This window comes from Phoxinus phoxinus (genome assembly GCF_949152265.1).
Source record: "Phoxinus phoxinus genome assembly, chromosome: 6".
NCBI classification, from domain to species: Eukaryota; Metazoa; Chordata; class Actinopteri; order Cypriniformes; family Leuciscidae; genus Phoxinus; species Phoxinus phoxinus.
Window position 1 is genome coordinate 36,698,419 of NC_136881.1, and position 20,558 is coordinate 36,718,976.

Here is a 20,558-nt window from a genome sequence, read left to right on the forward strand (position 1 = left end):
GACCTGAACAAAGACCTTGGATTATATAAACAACAAAACAAACACAATTATGCAAACAGCAAAATGACTGGATAATGAACAACATCAGTGATTTCAAGCACCAAAGTAGCAGGAAAGCACCATATAATTATATACATTACATTACCATTCAAACGTTTGGGGTCTTCTGCTCACCAAGGCTGCACTTCTCTTAAATAAAAAAATACAGTAAAACCTTAAATGTTTTTACTGTGTTTTTGTACAATATACAGTAAAAAAATCTAAAATCTTATTACAATTTAACAAAGCTGTTTTCTATTTGAACATATTTTAAGATGTCATTTATTCCTGTAATCAAAGCTGAATTTTCAGCATCATTACTCCAGTCTTCAGTGTCACATGATCCTTCAGAAATCCTTCTAATTTGTTGCTCAAGAAACATTTATGATTATTATCAATGTTAAAAATGTTTTACATTTGTTTAAAAGTTGTGCTGCTTAATATTTTTGTGGAAACTGATATTTTTTTATTAATAGAAGGTTCAAAAGAATAGCATTTATTTTAAAAACAAATCTTTTGTAACAAGTCTTTACTGTCACGTTTGATCAATTTAATATCCTTGCTGAATATAAATATTATTCCTTTCAAAAACAAACAAAAAAACATACTTAGGCCGTGTGTACACCAAAGCGTTTTTCACGTGGCTGGCGTGTTTTTTCAATTGTTTTCAATGGGAGAGCCGCGTTTTTAAAACGCCATGAGTGTAACGAGGCGCTGAGCGTCTTTTTCACGCTGAAGCGTTTGCCGTTTTTTACAGGTCGCCGAGAGTTGAAGAATGTTCAACTTTGGGTAAACCGCCGCGCTCATCACTGTTACTTTTTACCCAACCGACCAATCACAGTGGAGGAGGGCGTGACTAATACCACACCGACCAACGGATATTCTGTATCATAGCAACGAAGCGTCTCAACTGCCAAAACGCTCTTAAGCGCACACAGCTAGGCGTTTACAGCAGAGCGCCTAGCGTTTTCAGCTGGCTAAAAGCGCTTTGGTGGACACACGGCCTTACTGACCCCAAACTTTTGAATGGTAGTGATCATATGACTTGTGCTCTATATTTCAAGACAACGCTATTCTATGGCTTCAGAAGACTTTTATGGTCTTTTTTTTTTAGCTTGACAGCCCCAATCCCCATCCTTTTTATACTATAGAAAACATTCAGGATATTCTTCAAAAAAGTCAGACTTCCTACAGACTTCTACAGCACATGTGAGGTGTAAACAAAGCAGCCTTTGGCATTGTTCTCTGTCTGTCAGGTGTATAGCAGCATGGAGCACCTGTCCCAGCTGGAGCAGAAGTCCCCTGTAGTCACCCGCCGAGAGCACAAAGGGCGCCGCGAAGACAAGATGGCCAAGCGGGAGAGTCTGGGAAGCTTCAGCATGAGAGACAAGAGCTGGAGGACGAGCTCACCTGAGATGTACGTCTGTGAGAGTTTGATTCAAACCATGTTTGTCAGATATATCACCATAATACTGCGCATAAAGATGCTTTTTTTAAATGATGTGGTACGTTCTAATACTTTTCACAGGAAACGTCTGTCATGCTCTGAGTCTCTGTATATGGAGGGAGACTTCAGTCCTCCGATGGGTGCCCGGCGCCGCTTTTCAGCCCTAATGGACACGCACCGGTTTGCGGCTCCTCAAGAGGGCGATGGAGAGCTCTTCGCACGACAGGGTGCGGCTAAAGCCCCTGGACCATCGGTAGAAGGAGCCACTGCTCCATCATCGCCCAGTGCGAACGAACAGAGGAATGCTGGGAAGGAAGTGATGTCAACCAGTGCCGGTAAAGGGGCAGGTGAGTGAAGGAAAGAAGTGCTTATATATGAAGTCAGGTGTTGTGTAAAATGTAAATTTCTGTGAATGTAAATTTGGCAGACAAGCCATTGAGAACAGGTGAGATATCGGCACCACAGGCCATACCTTCTACTGGGGCCACAGCAGCGGTCTCAATCGGTGACCCCGTCGGTCAGCGGGCGACCAAGGATCTGGTGCTTCGGCGAGCGCGTCATCAGCAGATGTCTTGCGATGGGGAGAAGCGCACCTCCCGTCCCAGCAACAAGGTCATCAAATCTGCATCTACCACCGCGTTGTCTGTCATCATACCTGGAGGTACAGTTCAGTCTCCAATCGCACGTGAGATTTTACAATGCAACATTATTTTCAGAAATTTTCCCTCCAATTCTCATTAATGTAATGCAAAAATTCTGTGCTTAGTTGTTATGAGCCAAAAAAAAAGATTTCCTTTCCTAAAAAGTCATTTTTTTACTAGTTGAGCAGCACAGTAGCTCTCCACTGGCCAGTCCTATGTCTCCACGGTCTCTCTCGTCCAACCCCTCATCACGAGACTCCTCTCCCAGCCGGGATTACTGCCCCACAGTCATGGTGCTCCGTTCACCAATCACCATCCACCGTTCTGGCAAAAAGTATGGCTTCACACTCCGTGCCATTCGGGTCTACATTGGAGACACTGATGTCTACAGTGTGCATCACATAGTCTGGGTGAGAAAGCAACACACCATGAGATAAAGTTGACTGAGTATAGAACAGAAATGCTGCAATAATTTTGTTGATGCAATAATTAGTAATTCTGTCCTTATCCAATCACAGCACGTGGAGGATGGAGGCATGGCCCAGGAGGCAGGACTATGTGCTGGTGACCTCATCACTCATGTCAATGGTGAATCTGTGCATGGATTGGTCCATACTGAAGTCGTAGAGCTTATACTTAAGGTGAGACATGAGTTTGCATGAGATGTTTTCGTCAGCAAGGCAAAAATGGCAAGTTAACCACTTAGAAAAGTAATAACACACCTGTCCTCAGGAATCCACATGATTTGAGCAAGATTAGTTGATAAAGGTGTGCATGTTTCTTTGCTTTATCTTCGTTCAGAGTGGAAACAAGGTGACCTTGACCACCACGCCCTTTGAGAACACATCCATTAAAGTGGGACCTGCACGCAAGTCCAGTTACAAGTCCAAAATGGCTAGACGCAGTAAGAGGCCGGTGAAAGAGGGACAAGAGAGGTATAATGTGTAAGGATAGTCATATAAGAAAATCTTTTATCTTTTTTCTCACCTCTGTCTTTTTCCTTCCATTATCATTCTCAGTAAGAGGCGCGGATCTTTGTTCCGCAAAATAACTAAGCAGTCCAACCTGCTGCATACAAGCCGTAGTCTGTCGTCTCTAAACCGGTCCCTGTCATCCAGCGATAGTCTTCCTGGCTCTCCAACACACAGCCTGTCTGGTCACTCCCCCACCCAGAGCTACCGCTCAACCCCCGAGTCGTCCCACCTTGGTGAGTAGATCAAAGTGTGTTCTGTGATTATAAAAGGGTAAACTAAGAATTCAAAAGTTTAATGGACACATTAAACCCTGGCTTTTGATCTTCTTGACCCAGGTGCCTCCTCCCAGAACAGCTCTCCTGCTTCCAGTACCCCAAATTCCCCTGCAACAACCCAGCATATGAGGCCCAGCTCCCTGAATGGACTGTCCCCAAAACTACACCGTCAATATCGTTCAGCCCGCTGCAAGTCTGCTGGCAACATTCCCTTGTCTCCGCTGGCTCATACTCCGTCCCCAACTCAATCCTCACCACCTCCTTTGCCTGGACACACAATCGGAAGCTCCAACACCACACAAACCTTTCCTTCCAAACTGCACTCTTCCCCACCGATCATAAGGCCTAGACCCAAGAGCGCAGAGCCACCCAGATCACCGCTACTCAAAAGAGTGCAGTCAGCAGAGAAACTTGGGTCACCGCTTTCATCTGAAAAGAAAGGGGGGATTGGGATGATGAGGAAGCACAGTTTGGAGGTTGGACATTCGGATTATAGAAAGGATGGTTTCCACTGTGAGCTTGGCCTGCAGAGTTTGGTGGAAATTGAGGGTGAGAATCTGATATCTGCCCCAACAACTTCTCCTTCACCCACACAACCGACCCCGTCACCGCCTGAAACGGGCGTTCTGAAGCCGGTCAGGAAACTAGGCCGACAGGAGTCCCCTTTGAGTAGAGATGCTTTGCTTGCTGGGAGAGAAAGGGATAGAGACAAGGAGAGGATTGGCGAACCAAGTCAAGCTAGTGAGGCTAAACCAGGGGTGGTCAAAGAGACACTCCCTTCTGGTGGCATTACTCCACCTGGTAGTAAAAAATCTCCAAGTTTTGAAACATCTCAGCGGCCCCCTTACACTCTACAGGAAAGTTGCCTGGCCAAACCCCAAACTTGGCAGCCTCCATTGACCAAATCTTCTCCAGTAGCATCAGAGTCAAAGTGTAGTGTAGTTGCCTCCATTCCATCGCCCCTGTCCACAGCGTCTTCCCCGTCTGCCAAAACAACAGATCCAAGTTTCATCATGGAAGCAGGGAATAATGACAAAGGAAGTCTTACAAAGATTCCCCAAAACCAGGCACAAGGAACCAATAAGCCTTCATGCTCTGTAAGTACATCAGGTGTTATCAGCAAAGACATGTTGGAAAAAGAAGGGGGAAAGGATACTGGGAAGAAAGAAGTGAAAACAGAAGTTGGGAAGACTTCAACTTTAGTCAAGCCAAGCATACCATGTAGTGCTCCTGGGATGACAACAAGCACAGAGGTAACCAAAGCAAGTAAGGGATCAGGTGAAGGAGAGGGTCTCAAAAAGGGCATATTAGATCCCCATACCAGAACTTCAGATGTCAGGGTGAGAACTGCCTTAGCTCCATCCAAAGGGGTTGTGCCATCCCACCCACCTCAGGCGCAGTGCTCTGTTTTGGGAAAACTTCGGCAGGACAAGTGCCTGGCTCCGGTCAGCTGCTACCGTGGAACATTTGATTGGGAGGACAAATGTCTCTTGGAGATTGTTGAGGAACACTCTCCATCTCCTACTCCTTCTCCAACTGGAGTGCCTCCTGATTTGCCCAAATCTCAACCTCAGTCTCCATGGGAAAGATCTGGTATGGCTCCACAGTTGACAAGCACAGGGAAATCTATAGGGCTTGTTAAAGAGGGGCCCAAGGCCAAAGAGTTGGAGGTCACACAGGCTTGTGCACCAGGAATATTTGAGTCTGCTTCTGGGAGTAGACCAAGCTCCAAAGGATTCAGTCAGAGTCCAACTAGCACCTCTCCACAGGTGAAGACTGTCGTTACTCCTAAGAATGGCTCTTGATCTTGTGCTTTTTGGAAAGATAGATGCCTTTAATGGGGGTTTAGCATAATTTAATGTTTTCAGGCACTTTAGTGGACATTCCAGCCAGTGAAAACAAGTGACTAAATCATATTATGCTGAACAAAGGACAACAACTCCAAGGTTATTTCAAAGGCTGTTATTTATTGTACATGCAGAGCTGTGTCAGAAAATTATGATAGATGTATTATACAAGAACGTGTGTTGGGTGTTTGTGTTTGTGAGAAGGTGAATGGGTGCATGTTTCGTGGTGCTTATGCAACAAGGTAAAAAAACAAAACAAGCGCAAAGTGCATTAACAGATCAAACAATGCTGTGAACACCAAAACAATGTTCCTACGTTTTCTAAGATGACCAGCCACATGATTTCCTTAAAACACAAAAACTGAAAAGGTAATATCATATCAAGTTTTTGGCGTAGAGACAGAACGTCATCAAGGACACATTGCTTTGATAGCAGTTTCATAGCTTGAATCTAAATCAGGAGTTTTGCATATCCATTAGCAGCTAGCGCATACTATTTAAGTGGGGGATGTTTGCTAAACTGTAGATTCATTCCCCTTATAAAATAGACACTTAACCAATTCTTTCATTATACTGAATTACAAATGCTGAATGTTGAAATTGTTGACATTTTATTGATGTGTTATTTTTATTTTAAACCAAGGTTTGCATAAGCATTCAGTCTTCAAATTAATATTTGCTGAGCCATCTTTTTCGGCAATTAGCTTGATGCCTTTTGAGGTAAACATCAAAGTCCCTTTATGGCAAGTCGGTGAATTCGGCAGCCATGCAAGTATAGCTTTCATCTACTTTAATATCGTAAATTTAGCTTATTTAGCTAAATTTAGCTATTTTTGTCAAATCAAACAAAAATGTATTCTATCTGGCCCAGATAAAAGGACAAGGTTGCAACGTGACAGTAGTTAAAATAGTTGATCTGATTGTAGAAGTTCATGCTAATGGCCACTATAGCGCATCCTGCAGCAACAAAGAATGCAATGCATAATTTGCAGCATTATGGTCACACAATGTATAAAATAATGTGTGCAGGATGTTCTTTCATATAGATATTTTTTATAGTATATCATAATTTGGCGGCAGGTAAATTAGGCTGCTGTCACTTTAAGATTGATGCACGGATCCATGATACTGATACAGATGCGTTTTCTTTCTCAACTCTTTACATTCACTTAAAATATAACTGACTATGTTTACGTGAATACTGCGTTACACGCCACGGCTGAAATCCACCAGAATTTGTCTGGTTGGCGCGTGTTTAAGTCAAGCCCTGCTGGCAATGCATTGTCAAGCAGGCCCCTCTACATTTACATACTTTCCTAGAGTATGTTTCAAGCCTCACAGTTTTACTGTAAATATCCAGCCGCTGTTTAAAGACTGATTTAATTCATTCTCGCATGTAGGTCAGTGTTATGCACACAGCTCTTCACTCGAACTAGTGCATTTTGACTCTATTTTGTGCTACTGAATTGTCCTTGAAAGTGATTGTTCACCTCACGCTCCAGTGTTAGATGCGCTACACGAATAATAATTCTTCAGCTGTGGGGTTCCTCATTCGTTTAAAGCAAGAGGACATGGTTTGGCGGGTTAGCATGGAGCAGTTAGCCTACTAGTAGATGTCATAACTACGCCATCTGGCTGCAAAGAGAGCATCTTTCTCCATTGACAGCAATTCAAAAGTAGCCATATATTGAAATGAATGCTAATAAGTTTTGTAAATCGGTAAAATTAGAGAATTTGGTTAAGGGTCTGAACGTTTAAGGCACTGGATAGGTTTATAGTGCAGTGACTATTCAAAACAAAACCATAAACTACGAACCTTAAGTTTTGAAGTAATAAAGCATATCACAATTTTAGATGACATCCTTCATGAGTCATAACAGGCCGTGATTTGAGACATTGTTGGATCAAAGACCGAAAGAGGATTGTATGGTAAAAAATATTCTATAGTTAGTCAAGCATTAATAAATGTCACTGTTGTCATGGCAACCCGGTGTAGCCTGTGATCTGAATGTTGTTCACTACATGCAAAGAAAATATCAGTAAACATTTGTTTGTAATTTTTCAGCATATGTAAAACATAAATGTTTGTAGGGATGCGACTGATGTTTTTCTTTTTTTTTGCAGCGTTTGTTCTTTTCATCACTTGAATGCTAGGAAACAGTTGTGGAGATGAACAATGGTTTTACTACAGTAACCATACTTTACTACAGTAATCATAGTGTATGTATAGTAATACAACTAATACTATGGTTTTAGTAGTAAAACACGGTAAAGTATTGGTATAAAATAATAATTAAATGGTATGAATTGCATTTGTCTCAGTATTATTAAGTAAAGCTAATTATACATATTTAGAAGAAGACTGAAAACATTTTTGTGTAATCAAAAGAATCAACTGCTTTTAAGCATTTTCCGTCATATGTTAGGTTTTGACACTCTAGTCAATTTGTAGAACATAAGGACATTGTTTTTTTGGTTTATCATTTAATTCATGTATATTAATGTAACACAAATATATCACATGATGAGGACCATTTGAGGTGTGGCAGAAATAGACCTTATTCGGAGCAGCGCCCTGACAGATATGAAAGCGAGGCTGTGAGGGATAAACTTACTGTGTTTTCGGTTATGTCTGCTGTAAAAACCAGTATAAAGCTCCTAAATCACTTAATTTTCCACAGCTCATGCCCAGTTTTTTGTCTAGTCTACTGAAATTTCTTTGTAAGAATTTTTTTCAGTGTTTCGTAAGCAGAATAATTATATAGCTGCAAGCAAAAATTAAGCTGCAAGCGCTTTAATGCCTTTAAGGGGACTAGTTTGCGAAAGTAGGTTTTTGAAATAATCTCCAATATTTAACGAACGATTCGATTGACAGCGGGCAAAGTTGCTCAGAATGAGGAGTTCTACCATAAGGTATAAAGTTTCGTTCCGATCGGCCTCTGTTAACCTTTCTGAGCTGCTCAAACTTCATTAGCCGATGGCGGCCATGTTTTTCAAGATACGCAAATGTCCTCATAAAGAATCGCGGCACCTTGGACCAGCCTTGGTCCAGTTTTCCAGTTTTCAAGTCAATCAAGCTGACTGTTGCGTAGCTACACTTTTTTGGAATAGCGCCACCAAGTGGCCAGTCGCCGAGTCCTTTTCCACGTGACCACAGACCGAGCCGATAAAGGTGTACCGAATTTGATGAAATTATCTAATTCCGTTCAAGAGGGTTAGCCGTTTCAGTAAAAGTGGCCACACCCACTTCATACGTTTTGGCATCCCGTAAAGGACGTGAATAGAAATTTGGACTTTTTATATATACCGGTGTATATATAATTATTGATATTTAGACTGCAGAGAATCTTTCTGCACTGGTTTTGGTTTTTAAATTTTTTGGTTCGAAAAATTTTAAATACCTGAAAATTTAACATGGGTGGCAAACGAATCCGGTCTTGGCCCAAGGATTTCAACGATATATATTTCAACGGTCCCTTAACCAGCGACTAATGGTTTAGGAGTTGTGAGCCATATAGGCCTACTTTTGATCGCTGTAGCGCCACCATCTGGCCGATTGGGCCGAGCCTTGGTGACGTTGTGGACGGGGTGGGTATCATCGCTAAAAGTTTCAAGTCTCTACGACTTATGGTTTGGTCTGCCCGATCACTTTTAATGCTGATCCTTGGAAATTATAACAATTATAGGGTTTCAGCACTACTTGCTCGAACCCCTAATAACAACAGGACAACCCACTGAATAGATCCGGGATCCCTCACAGCCTCGCTGTCATTCCCGCTAAAAATCAAAGATGGCGCTACTGTGAATAAGGTCTATAGATGGGGTTATACTGCCATCTGATGGCTAACAGGGACACTGTCACTATTTTACACCTTATATTTATATGATGGTATTAGGAGTAGGAGCAATCAGTGACGAGACCAAGAGTGCTTTATTTATTTGTATTTCATACTGTAGCTTGATAATGCCTTTGGATAGACATTCAGATATCTATTAATCCTTAAACGTATTCTGACGCTGTTTATCCCTCAAGCAGCTTTCATTTCAGATATCCTTCGCTGTTTCATACCTGGTTTGGGTGTTAGTGAAGATTTCTTTATATCTATTAAAAGCATAATAGGTTTATTTATTGTATTATACAGAAACTCAACACAGAGAGTTATTTGGATATATCAGTGAAATGGAGAAGTGATGATGACATATGCATAAAATAATTGAAAGATTTTGGGTGAATGTGTTATAGAGGCTATATCTAATGTTATGTTTGTAACAATAATAATAATAAAAAATACATAGTTGCTGTTCTTGTCATATTCGTCCCTTTCCCATGCATGACTTTTCAGTTGTGGTTAAAGACGACTAACACTTCACTGGCCTGAATGTTTCCACTTTATACCATGTGACTGTTATAGTTGAATACGAGAGGAACCAACTAATGTTTTATAATGTTCAGTTTATCTGCACTGTTAAACCCTGTCTTATTCGCTTTTGAATGATTGAATGATGAAAAACAAGAATCTACACATATTCACACTCGTATGTCGAAATGTATTCTTAGTGCTTGTGTTTGTTTGAGAAATTTCTGTTTTTTTTTATGTAATTTCCTACAAGATGTGATCTTTTGAGAATGCACTTTATTTCATGTTGGATATAGTTATTTTATACGTTGCTTTAATGATCTGTCCAAAATTCTGTACAATACTGTACATAGAGGAAAATAAAGACATAAACATGATGTTCTGGTCTAATGTGATCGTCCTATCGGAGAAATGAAGAGGATCGTGTATGTGTGGCATTTTGGACAGGTTGCGTTGAAACGAATCTGTAATTTAATCTATTTATTTGGTTCTGTACATCACTTTTACTTAATGCAGATGTCCATTAACTGAGGTGCAGTGTGTGTAGTCAATCAATAAAGATGTATTGTATAAAATTACATGCTTCTTTTATTTGCTTTAGAGAATAATACTGAACTCACACAGGAAAGTTCATCAAGGCATTGTTAGATTTTTTTTTGGTCAAGTCAACATAGACCTTTGGTCACTGAGCTTTTGTCCTCCTTTATCACAGTATGAGTTACAAACTATTAGTTAACAGTGCTAAAACTGACCTTTTACAAATACAAAAACTGGCTGTCATGTGATGCACAACGATGATGCCATTAGTGCTCTGCATGCAGAATTTACTTATGTAAACAAAGCATAACTCTACACGACCCTTTACTTTTTTTTTTATTATGAACTTTGTCAGAGGGAAGCACGTGATCCTTCACAGTACAACAAAATTGCATCAGTGCAAAACAGAATTTAGAGTATGTTTTTATTGAAAATTCAAAAGGATTTTAGTGGAAAAATCTGGATAGTGGACTTTTTTGTTTTGCTCATGAATGTAAAATGTGTCTAAAAATAAAAAGCTTAAAAATGTAGGCCTACCCTACTTAGCCTTTTTATCATAACAAACCAAGGTTTGATTTATTTCTTACATATTTTCAAAATTATTTTAAAACTGTAGAGTAGGCTACTACAGAAATTATGAAATAACTGATCTAAATAATTTATAACAGTTTTACCAAATACATAATTTCTTTCCTTTTGATAGGTTACTCCAAACTGTTTAAATTTATTCATACGGTATGAACATATTTTATTTAAATAAATAAATAATTCAGAATTCATTGACTACAGTTTATCGTACGTGGAGATCGTCCAATCATCAAACGGCAACTGTCAAACCTGGCCAATCACGTCGCCTGGTGGGCGGAGCGAGGGTGTGTATCCGCAATGACAACAGGAAGTAGTTGCATACTGATTTAATCGCTCGCTGATTTGTACACTATTCATCTCTCAGCTGACAGTTCGACCGATGTGTGTGATTGTATAGAAGCAGGAACTCATGACTGCGTCTTTAATCGATACTCGCCGAGATTACGGCTCCTGAGAAGGCCTGAGCTCGGTCTCACAGCGCCTGTCCTTGCCAGACACCCAGACGGGCGTTCGTGCAGCTGGACGCCGTTGACTATTTATAGGAAAACTCGGAGAAATACCCGGAACATCCAACATGCCGAGTCTAACGTGAAGGTAACCAAGCTTTCAGATGTTTAGTCTGGCTGTTTAAAATGACACTTGGAGTGCATACGTTACATTTCAAGATACGTGATATCTGTCTTCATACTTAATTTTTTAATATTTCACACAAACACCGGAATCAGGCTGCCTTATTTGATATCTGTATCATAACTGGTATTCGGCGATTACTTGGTTTTAAAAAAAAACGAATTAATTATTTCCAACGAAATTATTGCATATTCAGCCACAGGAAACTGGATTTTCCTCTTAGGCTGTGTTCAAAATTAAATACTAGCGTACTTCTTACTGCATTATGTGCACTATATACTGTATAATGCCTACTAACTTCTACAACGCTATGTGAAACATTAGGCAGCAGCATGTGACACAAAACGTTTCAAACATTAGTTTGCTAAAATGCTTGTCAGGTGACTTCAATAAGCTGCAGTCTGGTTGTACTCTTTTTTTTTTTTTACACTTTTGGCAGTCAAAAAATGGTTGATGATGTTTATATTAGGTCAATCGCATTGCATTGTGGGAAACTGTGTAATAAGTTGCATACTACACATTTTGACAAATGTAATAAATTATGCAAGTGTTCTGCGCATGAATAAAATGCATGTGCACCGTGTACACACTGCATACTGCAGTAATAGTATTTTTTCATTAATGTAGTGTGGTAAGTGTATTGTGATGACCTTTTTTTGCTGAGCACTCAGTGGTCACATGGCTTACAATTTACATGTGTCCACTTTCCCCAAGCAGTCTAGCGCTCTAGAATGAAGTGGAATTTTTTTAGAATTTGCATTATTGTGCAATGACGTTGTTTCTCATTCTGAACTGATGACGTTGTCTCATTTCCCGCCGTTATACTGTAAGCTCAAACTTCCTTGAGAAAACAAGGAAAAGGGAAGTCATATTCCTTTTTGTAAAGTGTGCTTGAACCTCCTTATACTGTCTATGGCTTGAACTCAGTCACCGCACCTGTCCTCAGTCAGGTCTCATGTGACAGATTCATTTCCCACACTGCTTGTTTTCTGTTTGTGTAACACACAGGTTTTCTAGTGTCTGAATAGTGTCTATTGTGACTTCACTTCACAGTCAGCAATTAAAGCACGACTTCAAAAGTGACAGTAAATATAATGACATTTATATAATGTAACAATAGATTTCTATTTCAAATAAATGCTGTTCCTTTAAATGTTCTATTCATTAAAGAATCCGGGGTGGAAAAGAATCAAGGTTTCCGCAAAAATATGAAGCAGCACAACGGTTTTCAACACTGGTAATAATCAGAAATGTTTCCTGAGCATCAAATCATCATATTAATGATTTCTGAAAGATCATGTGACACTGAAGACTGGAGTAATGATGCTGAAAATTCAGCTTTGATCACAGGAATAAATTACATTTTTACAATATATTCATATAGAAAACAGTTATTTTAAATTGCAAGAATTTTTCACAATATTACTGGATTTACTGTATTTTTAATCAAATAAATTTGGCATGCCTGAGCAGAAGACTTATTTCAAAAACATAAAATAAAAATCAATTCAAAATTTTTGAATGGTAGTGTGTTTACAGTGGGAGGCATACGTTTAGACACCCATGCTAGAGTTGACTAAAAAGAGGAATAAAAAATCATCTTTTGGAAATTGAACTTAATGCCTTAATCTCTAGGTATGGTGAAGGGTATGTGATGATGTGGGGCTATTTTAATCCCAGAGGCCAAGGGAACTTTATCAGGATGCAGAGTATCCTGGATCCATGAAGTAACTGGCCTTTAAAAATAAAAATCTGCCTGGCTCTATGGGAACTTAACATAGGGGTGTCCAAACTTATGCACCCTGTATTTTAAGGAAGAACATTTATTTATTTACGATACATTATTCATTCACAAAGAAAATTGTTGTCCTTAAAGGTTGGATTTTTCCTATTTTTTTAAATTAAGGCATTAAGTTCAATTTCCAAAAGATGATTTTTTATTCCTCTTTTTAGTCAACTCTAGCATGGGTGTCTAAACTTATGCATAGCACTGTATGTACATTTTTCTATTTGCAATCATCTCTAAAATAGGTTATGATAGAAATTGCTTTGTGTGATTCCAATCTCTAACAAAAGTCCTTATCAACATCCAGTACATAATGCTGAATGGTACTTAAGAATATCATTGTATTACCATGGTATAAATGCTAAAATATATATATATATATATAAATATAAATAAACAATTTTGAAACCGTGAAACCCTGGTACTCATTTGTTTTTTTTTCGTTTGTTTTTAACTAGTGGTGTTAATGTGTTAGATGATCAAGGTCATTAATGCACAATTAAATATCCATTATCGGCTGATATATATATATATATATATAAAAATTTGTTAACTGATGTGGTACAGATATATTTTGCATTCCTTGAATTTAATCATATTTTTTTTTCATATTACTTGCATCACTCATTACTCATTATGTGAGTGTGGGCGCCACATGTTAATGTTTCTGATGTCAGAAATCAGATCTCAGAATGAGAGATTTCTGCATCTTAGTTTTTCAGTAAATGCTTTTTTTGGACTAGAGGTTTTGAGTTCTGAAAAACCACACATGATGTCATAGCACAGCTGCTCCGTTTCAAAAGCTCAAGGAAGTATTGATTCCTCATGATGTCAAAAATATACCAAGATTTTAAGGAACCTATCATGCTCTCTTTCACTGTCCTTCAGGCTGACGTTCTTCTGTAATGCTGCTGTATCCGGCCTGAACCATGAACTCCGTGTCTCCCAGTGGCGTTCAGTACAGGGTGGGCGGTGCAGCTCATGATGACAGGCCCTCGGCCCAGTCCCGACACCACAACGGCCACGGGCCGGAGCCCGACGCCATCAGAGAAGAGCCCGACGAAGTGGATCGCCTGAAAGCCAAGTTCATTTCGGCCTGGAACAACGTCAAATACGGTTGGTTTTCATGCGCACGATTGAGAACTGGTTTCTGTGACTGACACAAACGCTTGTTCCCTTTTTTTTCCCGGGCCATTTTTGAAGTCAGATGTCCATCAAATATAATTGACTGTATCTCAATAAGTTCCTGTCTTCATTTTCTCAGGCTGGACGGTGAAATCTAAAACTAGCTTCAACAAGACCTCCCCTCTTTTCCTCATGGGTCAGTCCTATCTGTTCAATAGTGAAGGTGAGTACACACTTGCACACTTGTTGTCACTGTAAAGCTGCCTTGACTTGACTTGAGCTTGAATTAACACAACAATAATTATAAGTGTGTGTGTGATTCTGTTGTACTGAGATGCCGTCTCGTTCCCAGACGAGGTGGAGCGCTTCCGGCAGGTGTTTGTGTCGTGCGTGTGGCTCACCTACAGGAGGGAGTTTCCTCAGCTGGAGGGGTCGAGTCTGACCACTGACTGTGGCTGGGGCTGTATGCTGCGCAGTGGACAGATGCTGCTGGCACAGGGGTTACTGCTGCACCTCCTGCCCACAGGTCTCGGATACTTTCACATTTCTTTATTTGCATGTCAATTAAATGCAGGAAGTAAAGCAGTAGCACTTTATTTTACAGTCCTGTTTTGCATGAACATACTGGCCTGGTTTCACAGACAGGGCTTAGATTAAGCCAGGATTGGGCCTTAGTTTGGTTAGGACATTTAAGTCATTTATTTTTAATGAATAGTAGTTTAATAAAAGTAGTTTTAAGTTTATAAACATGCCTTAGAAAAAATATTACTGGTGTGCATCTTGAGACAAAGCAATGGCATTGACATGTTAATATATATATTTTAATAGAATCTAATCTGAACCCATGTAGTTCCCTTAAATTACTCAGTATTAAGTAGATTGATGGTGCACTTACTGTAAAGTAAAGTGCAACCAATAAAGCAATATATTAATGATGCAAAATGTTTCTAAGACTTTCTTTAAATGTATTTTTTTAAATGTATATAATTACTTTTATTAGCCATACATAATCACAACAAACAACTGTTTAAGTAATAGTTAAGTAATCTAGACTGTTTGATTAAGTGTATTAATATATACACTACTGTTCAAAAGTGTTTTGAACACTAATGTTTGTCTCTTTTACTCACCAAGACTGCATTTATTTGATCAAAAATACAGTAATATTTGGAAATATTATTACAATTTCAAATAACTGTGTTCTATTTTAATATATTTTAAAATGCAATTTTTTCCTGTGATCAAAGCTGAATTTTCAGCATCATTACTCGACTCTTCATCGTCACATGATCCTTCAGAAATCACTCTAATATGATGATTTGATGCTCAAGAAACATTTCTGATTATTAGCAATGTTAAAAACAGTTGTGATGCTATATATTTTTTTATGGAAACCGTGATGCATTCAGGAATCTTTAATGAATAGAAGAACAGCATTTATTTGAAATATAAATCTTTAGTAACATTATAAATGTCTTCACTGTCACTTTTGATCAATTTAATGCATCCTTGCAAAATAAATAAAACAAAAACTTACTGACCCCAAACTGTAACTGCGTACATTCTTCTCTCTATATCCCAGACTGGAGGTGGTCGGACTGTCATCCGCTGGCAGACGTTGATTTTGAGTTGCTGAAGCCCCGCTCTCCTTCCCGCCCGACTGGCATGTCCCTGCCTTCCTTTAGTTCTTCCTGGACCAGCCCCATTTCCCAGCGGGACCCCGGCTCTGGCAGTGCTGAGGGTCACAGACGGACCCCTGAGCAATGCCCTGCAGCCAGACATGACCCTCAGGTGGAGGCGTTACACAGGAAGGTGGTGTCTTGGTTTGGGGACCATCCCTCGGCTCCGTTTGGGGTCCACCAGCTGGTGGAGCTGGGAAAGGAGTCCGGGAAGAGGGCAGGGGACTGGTACGGCCCGTCCATAGTGGCACATATGCTGAGGTGAGAGGAGAACAAATGAACATCAGTGTACATTGAACTGAACTGTGTGACTTATTTAATGTCCTTTCTTCTACCAGAAAAGCAGTGGCTAGAAGCCCGGAGTTTCACAGCCTTGCTGTATACGTGGCTCAGGACTGCACGGGTGCGTCTTGTGCATCATGTGATCATTTGACAAAAACAGTTAGCGAAACTGAAACTTTGTTAATGTACATGTTTGTAAGTGATGTTTAGCTCATACTTCTGCTTCTGTGTGTGTGTGTGTGTGTGTGTGCTGCAGTGTATAAGGGAGATGTCATGGGGTTGTGTGAGTCGGCCCTGACACAAGAGCGGCCCGAGTCCGGTGGCACAGGATGGAAATCAGTCATCATTCTAGTGCCAGTGCGACTCGGAGGAGAATCCTTAAACCCCTCCTACATTGAGTGTGTTAAGGTACATGTACTGCATATGAATTCACGAAAAAAATAATTAATTTGTTTGAAAATAAAAAAATATAGATAAATTATGAAAGCTTGTTTCCGCCACTGGGTACATTATTTTTATTTTTTTTATTTCTAAAACACAATTCTGAATCTTTTCTCCCAATTTTGAGTTTATATGTCTTATTTCAAACTTTTTTTTAAATCTAAACTCAGAATTGCAAGATATAAACTAGCATTTCTGAGGAAAAAAGTCAGAATTTTGAGATATAAAGGCGCAATTACCCTTTTTATTTTGTAATTTCGTTGCAAAAAAATTATAATTGTGAGATGTAAACTCTGAATTCAGAGGAAAATAATCTAAATTGTGAGATGTAAACTTGCAATAACTTTTTTTTTATTTACTTTATTTTTATTTTTTATTCCATGGTGGAAACAAGCTTTCATAGTAATTAAATCACTTTGCAAACTGGGCAAAATCATTTTAATTTTATATTTAATATAATATAACTTTTTTTATTACTTAAATAAATGGCCTTGTGTTGACATTTGTTTTAAATGAACAATCTCTTCTTTTCTAGAACATCCTCAAGTTAAACTGCTGTATAGGTATTATTGGAGGGAAACCCAAGCATTCTCTGTTTTTTATTGGCTTTCAAGGTACGTGTCTATTAAGAACTATGATTTGATTGGTTACCGTGTTGCTGTCTGCTCTCTGATTGGCTGCTGTCTGTCTTCCAGATGACCAGCTATTGTATCTAGACCCACACTACTGTCAGCCGGTGGTGGACGTCACCCAAGGCAACTTCTCTCTGGAGGTGAGACCGAAAGCAACCCTCTTAATTCGTACAGGAAAAAAACAAAACATTATAATATTTATAATTTCAAAGTCTTGTATGAAGCTGAAGTCTCTCGTTTCTCTCGTAGTCTTTTCACTGTAACTCACCCAGGAAGATGAACTTCAGTCGTATGGACCCCAGCTGTACCATCGGGTTCTACGCACAGACGAAGAAAGACTTTGAGTCGTTGTGCTCAGCGGTCAGTGAAGTGAGTGTCTTGTTTGAATCTGTAACACTAGAAGGAATTGATCCAAGAAGGTAAAGATCCTTTGCTTCCGGTGCATAGTCAAAAAAAGTAAATGCAGACAAACAAAGGAGTTGCTAAAGGTGTCCTGAAGGTGAAGGTGAGCACTGAAGAAAGCAGTGTGCTGGAAACCTTTGCTGATGCACGTATCCCCTTTAATTCACTTACACTTTGCAATTTACACTTAAAGGAGAACTCAGGGCAATTTTTAAGTTAATCTTAATCGTTATACCTTTGTGAGTACTGTCTATAGAAAAAAGAACGAACCGGATTGGTGCTTGCAACACGGAGCTGCTACCGCTAATGCCCAGAGCTCCCACTCAGCTAAACAGCAGTTATGGGGGCATAGTCATAAAGAGTGTTTTTGTGCCTCTTAACAGACACAAAATGCAATTAAAATGTCTGTCCAACATGAACAGGGTCCTTAGATGACAACAAGATGCGTTTAGCAACTTAGCCATTGTTTAAATTCACCTAAATAGTGTTTTAGACGGCTAGCTGTAGTCTCGCGCTGAAGTCCCGTGGGAACTCCCGTTGTAGCCGGAAAAAGGTAAATACACATGTGCAGGAGGAGGAGCGTCGTGTGTGCGAAGAGTGATGATCGGAGTTGCTCACAAATGAAGAAGAAATGGTTCGTAACGTAATTATGGAGAATATAAAAGATTTTGAACACATGGAAGAGGCTTTTGAGTTTGGTCGTCCTTATTTATTCTAACCAGAGTATACAGACGAAGAACTAGCCTCACACTCTTCTCACACACACAACGTTTTCCGGTGAAAATTCTTATGTTGGTCATACTTATAAAAAGTAGAATCTGAACGCCAGTATCAGTATACACCGGCGCGGCGACTGACAGCCGCACATTCTCCTCAAAACATTGGATTCATCCGCGCTGTGCCGTGCCGAGTCACAACCCACTTGAAGTTGATAATTCCACAAATAACTGCAATTGCAGGTTTTGACCAGAGATGGCGACAAAGAGGAAAAACCTGCGGACTGCAGCTTTAAATTTTATAAAGATCTCTTTAGGTTTGAGACTTTGAGCTTTGAAACTTTACAGATCTTATACATGCATAAACCTCTAACATGACACACTAAAGAAAAAGGAAAACAAAAAAAATCGCATCATATGACCCCTTTAAAGCATATTAAAAACATTACATAGACATATAAACAACATTAAATGCTTGATTTTCACCACAGAGGGACTTTAAATACAATTTCTCAGTACTTAAATTTGTAAAAGGGACATATTAAAATAAAGTCTAACCACATTTGTTGTTCTTTTCAGGCTTTGTCGTCGTCTAAAGAGAAGTATCCCATCTTTACTTTTGTGGAGGGCATGGGACAGAACTACGGACTGGAGGGGCAGAGCGCGGGCTCGCAGGACGGTCCGGCAAACATTTTCTCATGCAACCGAACGAGCAGGAACAATAAGAGAGGAAGCACAGATGAGTTTGTGCTCCTGTGAGGAGCGTATGGCATGTAACGCTGCACTGAACCTCATGAAACTGCTGTTCCTCACGTCTGTACACTGATAAATATAACGCGCAGCTGACATTGAGAATCTCTGTCTAGGTCATATTCCAAAACTAAGAAATTATGGTTTGCATTAGGAAAATGTTGCGTATTTTTAGAATTATTTATTAGTAGTTAAACACATTTTTCACCTATTTATCATTACCGTAATGCCAAAAAAACACGTATTCTCCGTAATGTGATGTAAAAAATGCTACATTATTTAAATGCCTTTATGCAAAGTTTTAGTAAAACAAAAAACAAAACAAAAAACGCGATTTTAATTCTCTGCATTACAGTATAAGCATGCTTTGCATTATGGTAATGAAAATTGTAAGATGAAAAATGCATCAATTATCAGTGTAATAATTCTAAAAAAAATACGGTTTATTTTCTTTATGCATACTATAATTTTGGGGTGACACCTACATTTCTTTGGTAAATTATCTGTACATTTATGAATGGATGAGGAGCTTTCTCTTATCAGCTCAATTTGCAACCGATTCGGCCTCACACACACTAAGGTTTTACTTCCTCCTGTTTGTCTCACACACTGAACACATGATCCTGCTGTTGTGTCGCTCTTTATGAAGGTAAACGGGTACTCTCTAAGTGTGTTTCTCTGAGACTGCTCTATAACTGGACAGCACTGAAGGGATTATGGGTAATTTTGACATTGAGAAAACCTCCTGGTCGCTGTATGGTATGTCTGGTTTTCTAAGTCGTGTATATTGTACATCTCTCAGCTGTGTTTGAACTGAGTGTGTTTTTGTTTTAAGTCGTTGTGCTGTCGTTTGTCGTCAGTTTACAGCTTTCTCTTATTTAATTGTATATTTTATGGGGGATCACAGCCGTTGTACCTCCTCAAGCTCTGGGAGACTGTGTGGCATTTGAGTTTGGTGCTGGAAGCTGTCTGAATATTTGATGTCTGATTTGCTTTTGCTTGTTCAGGTCAACCAAATTAGCTGTTACTGTCCGATCTTATTTAAGCTGTTAATTTTATTTTTACAACTTGTATTTTTGGTCATAGTTCTGTCTGAGGATGCACCGGGATGAAGCTGAACTACTGTCACTGTTTGAACAATCATTTTTGAATAATAATACTATTACTAGATTTTTTTTTTTTTTTTTTTTTTTTTCATTTTGGATTCTCTCTCCTGAACATACATGCTCAAACGGACCAGTGGACGAGAGGGTGATTTGCCTCTGTATGGATTATTATTATAATTTTTTTCATAATTGGAAGATGGAAACTTTGAATTAAAAGTAAGAGAGAAGTAAATTGTTTATAATTCCATAATTTCCCAACTGAGTATATGTCCTTAAAATAACTTCAGGTATTTTTAAACAACA

General features: G+C 39.3%; 2 protein-coding genes across 2 annotated transcripts in view; both read left to right on the forward strand.

Moving 5' to 3' along the window:
• The window catches only part of mast1a (microtubule associated serine/threonine kinase 1a), a 62,722-nt gene extending 53,223 nt beyond the window's left edge, over positions 1-9,499 (forward strand). Inside the window, exons 20-27 of the mRNA XM_079616398.1 lie at positions 1,296-1,456; positions 1,568-1,833; positions 1,914-2,147; positions 2,308-2,537; positions 2,646-2,768; positions 2,929-3,062; positions 3,147-3,334; positions 3,437-9,499. Coding sequence (XP_079472524.1) covers positions 1,296-1,456; positions 1,568-1,833; positions 1,914-2,147; positions 2,308-2,537; positions 2,646-2,768; positions 2,929-3,062; positions 3,147-3,334; positions 3,437-5,181 — 3,081 coding nt within the window. The 3' untranslated portion in view covers positions 5,182-9,499. The remainder of the gene's footprint in view (positions 1-1,295; positions 1,457-1,567; positions 1,834-1,913; positions 2,148-2,307; positions 2,538-2,645; positions 2,769-2,928; positions 3,063-3,146; positions 3,335-3,436) is intronic.
• A 1,478-nt stretch (positions 9,500-10,977) lies between these two features.
• atg4da (autophagy related 4D, cysteine peptidase a) lies at positions 10,978-20,558 on the forward strand. The gene is made up of 11 exons (XM_079617269.1): positions 10,978-11,300; positions 14,011-14,238; positions 14,387-14,470; positions 14,600-14,773; positions 15,830-16,187; positions 16,265-16,329; positions 16,465-16,616; positions 17,185-17,263; positions 17,345-17,421; positions 17,531-17,650; positions 18,979-20,558. Exons 2-11 carry the CDS (start codon positions 14,052-14,054, stop codon positions 19,156-19,158), a joined length of 1,476 nt encoding a protein of 491 aa, XP_079473395.1. The 5' UTR covers positions 10,978-11,300; positions 14,011-14,051; the 3' UTR covers positions 19,159-20,558.

What these genes read in the sequence shown, in the direction of transcription:
- atg4da (XM_079617269.1), top strand. Translation starts at nt 14,052, where the DNA reads ATGAACTCCGTGTCTCCCAGTGGCGTTCAGTACAGGGTGGGCGGTGCA. An exon ending in CTGGAACAACGTCAAATACG is followed by an intron (nt 14,239 to 14,386) that starts GTTGGTTTTCAT and finishes TCATTTTCTCAG; the next exon opens with GCTGGACGGTGAAATCTAAA. An exon ending in CGTGGCTCAGGACTGCACGG is followed by an intron (nt 16,330 to 16,464) that starts GTGCGTCTTGTG and finishes TGTGTGCTGCAG; the next exon opens with TGTATAAGGGAGATGTCATG.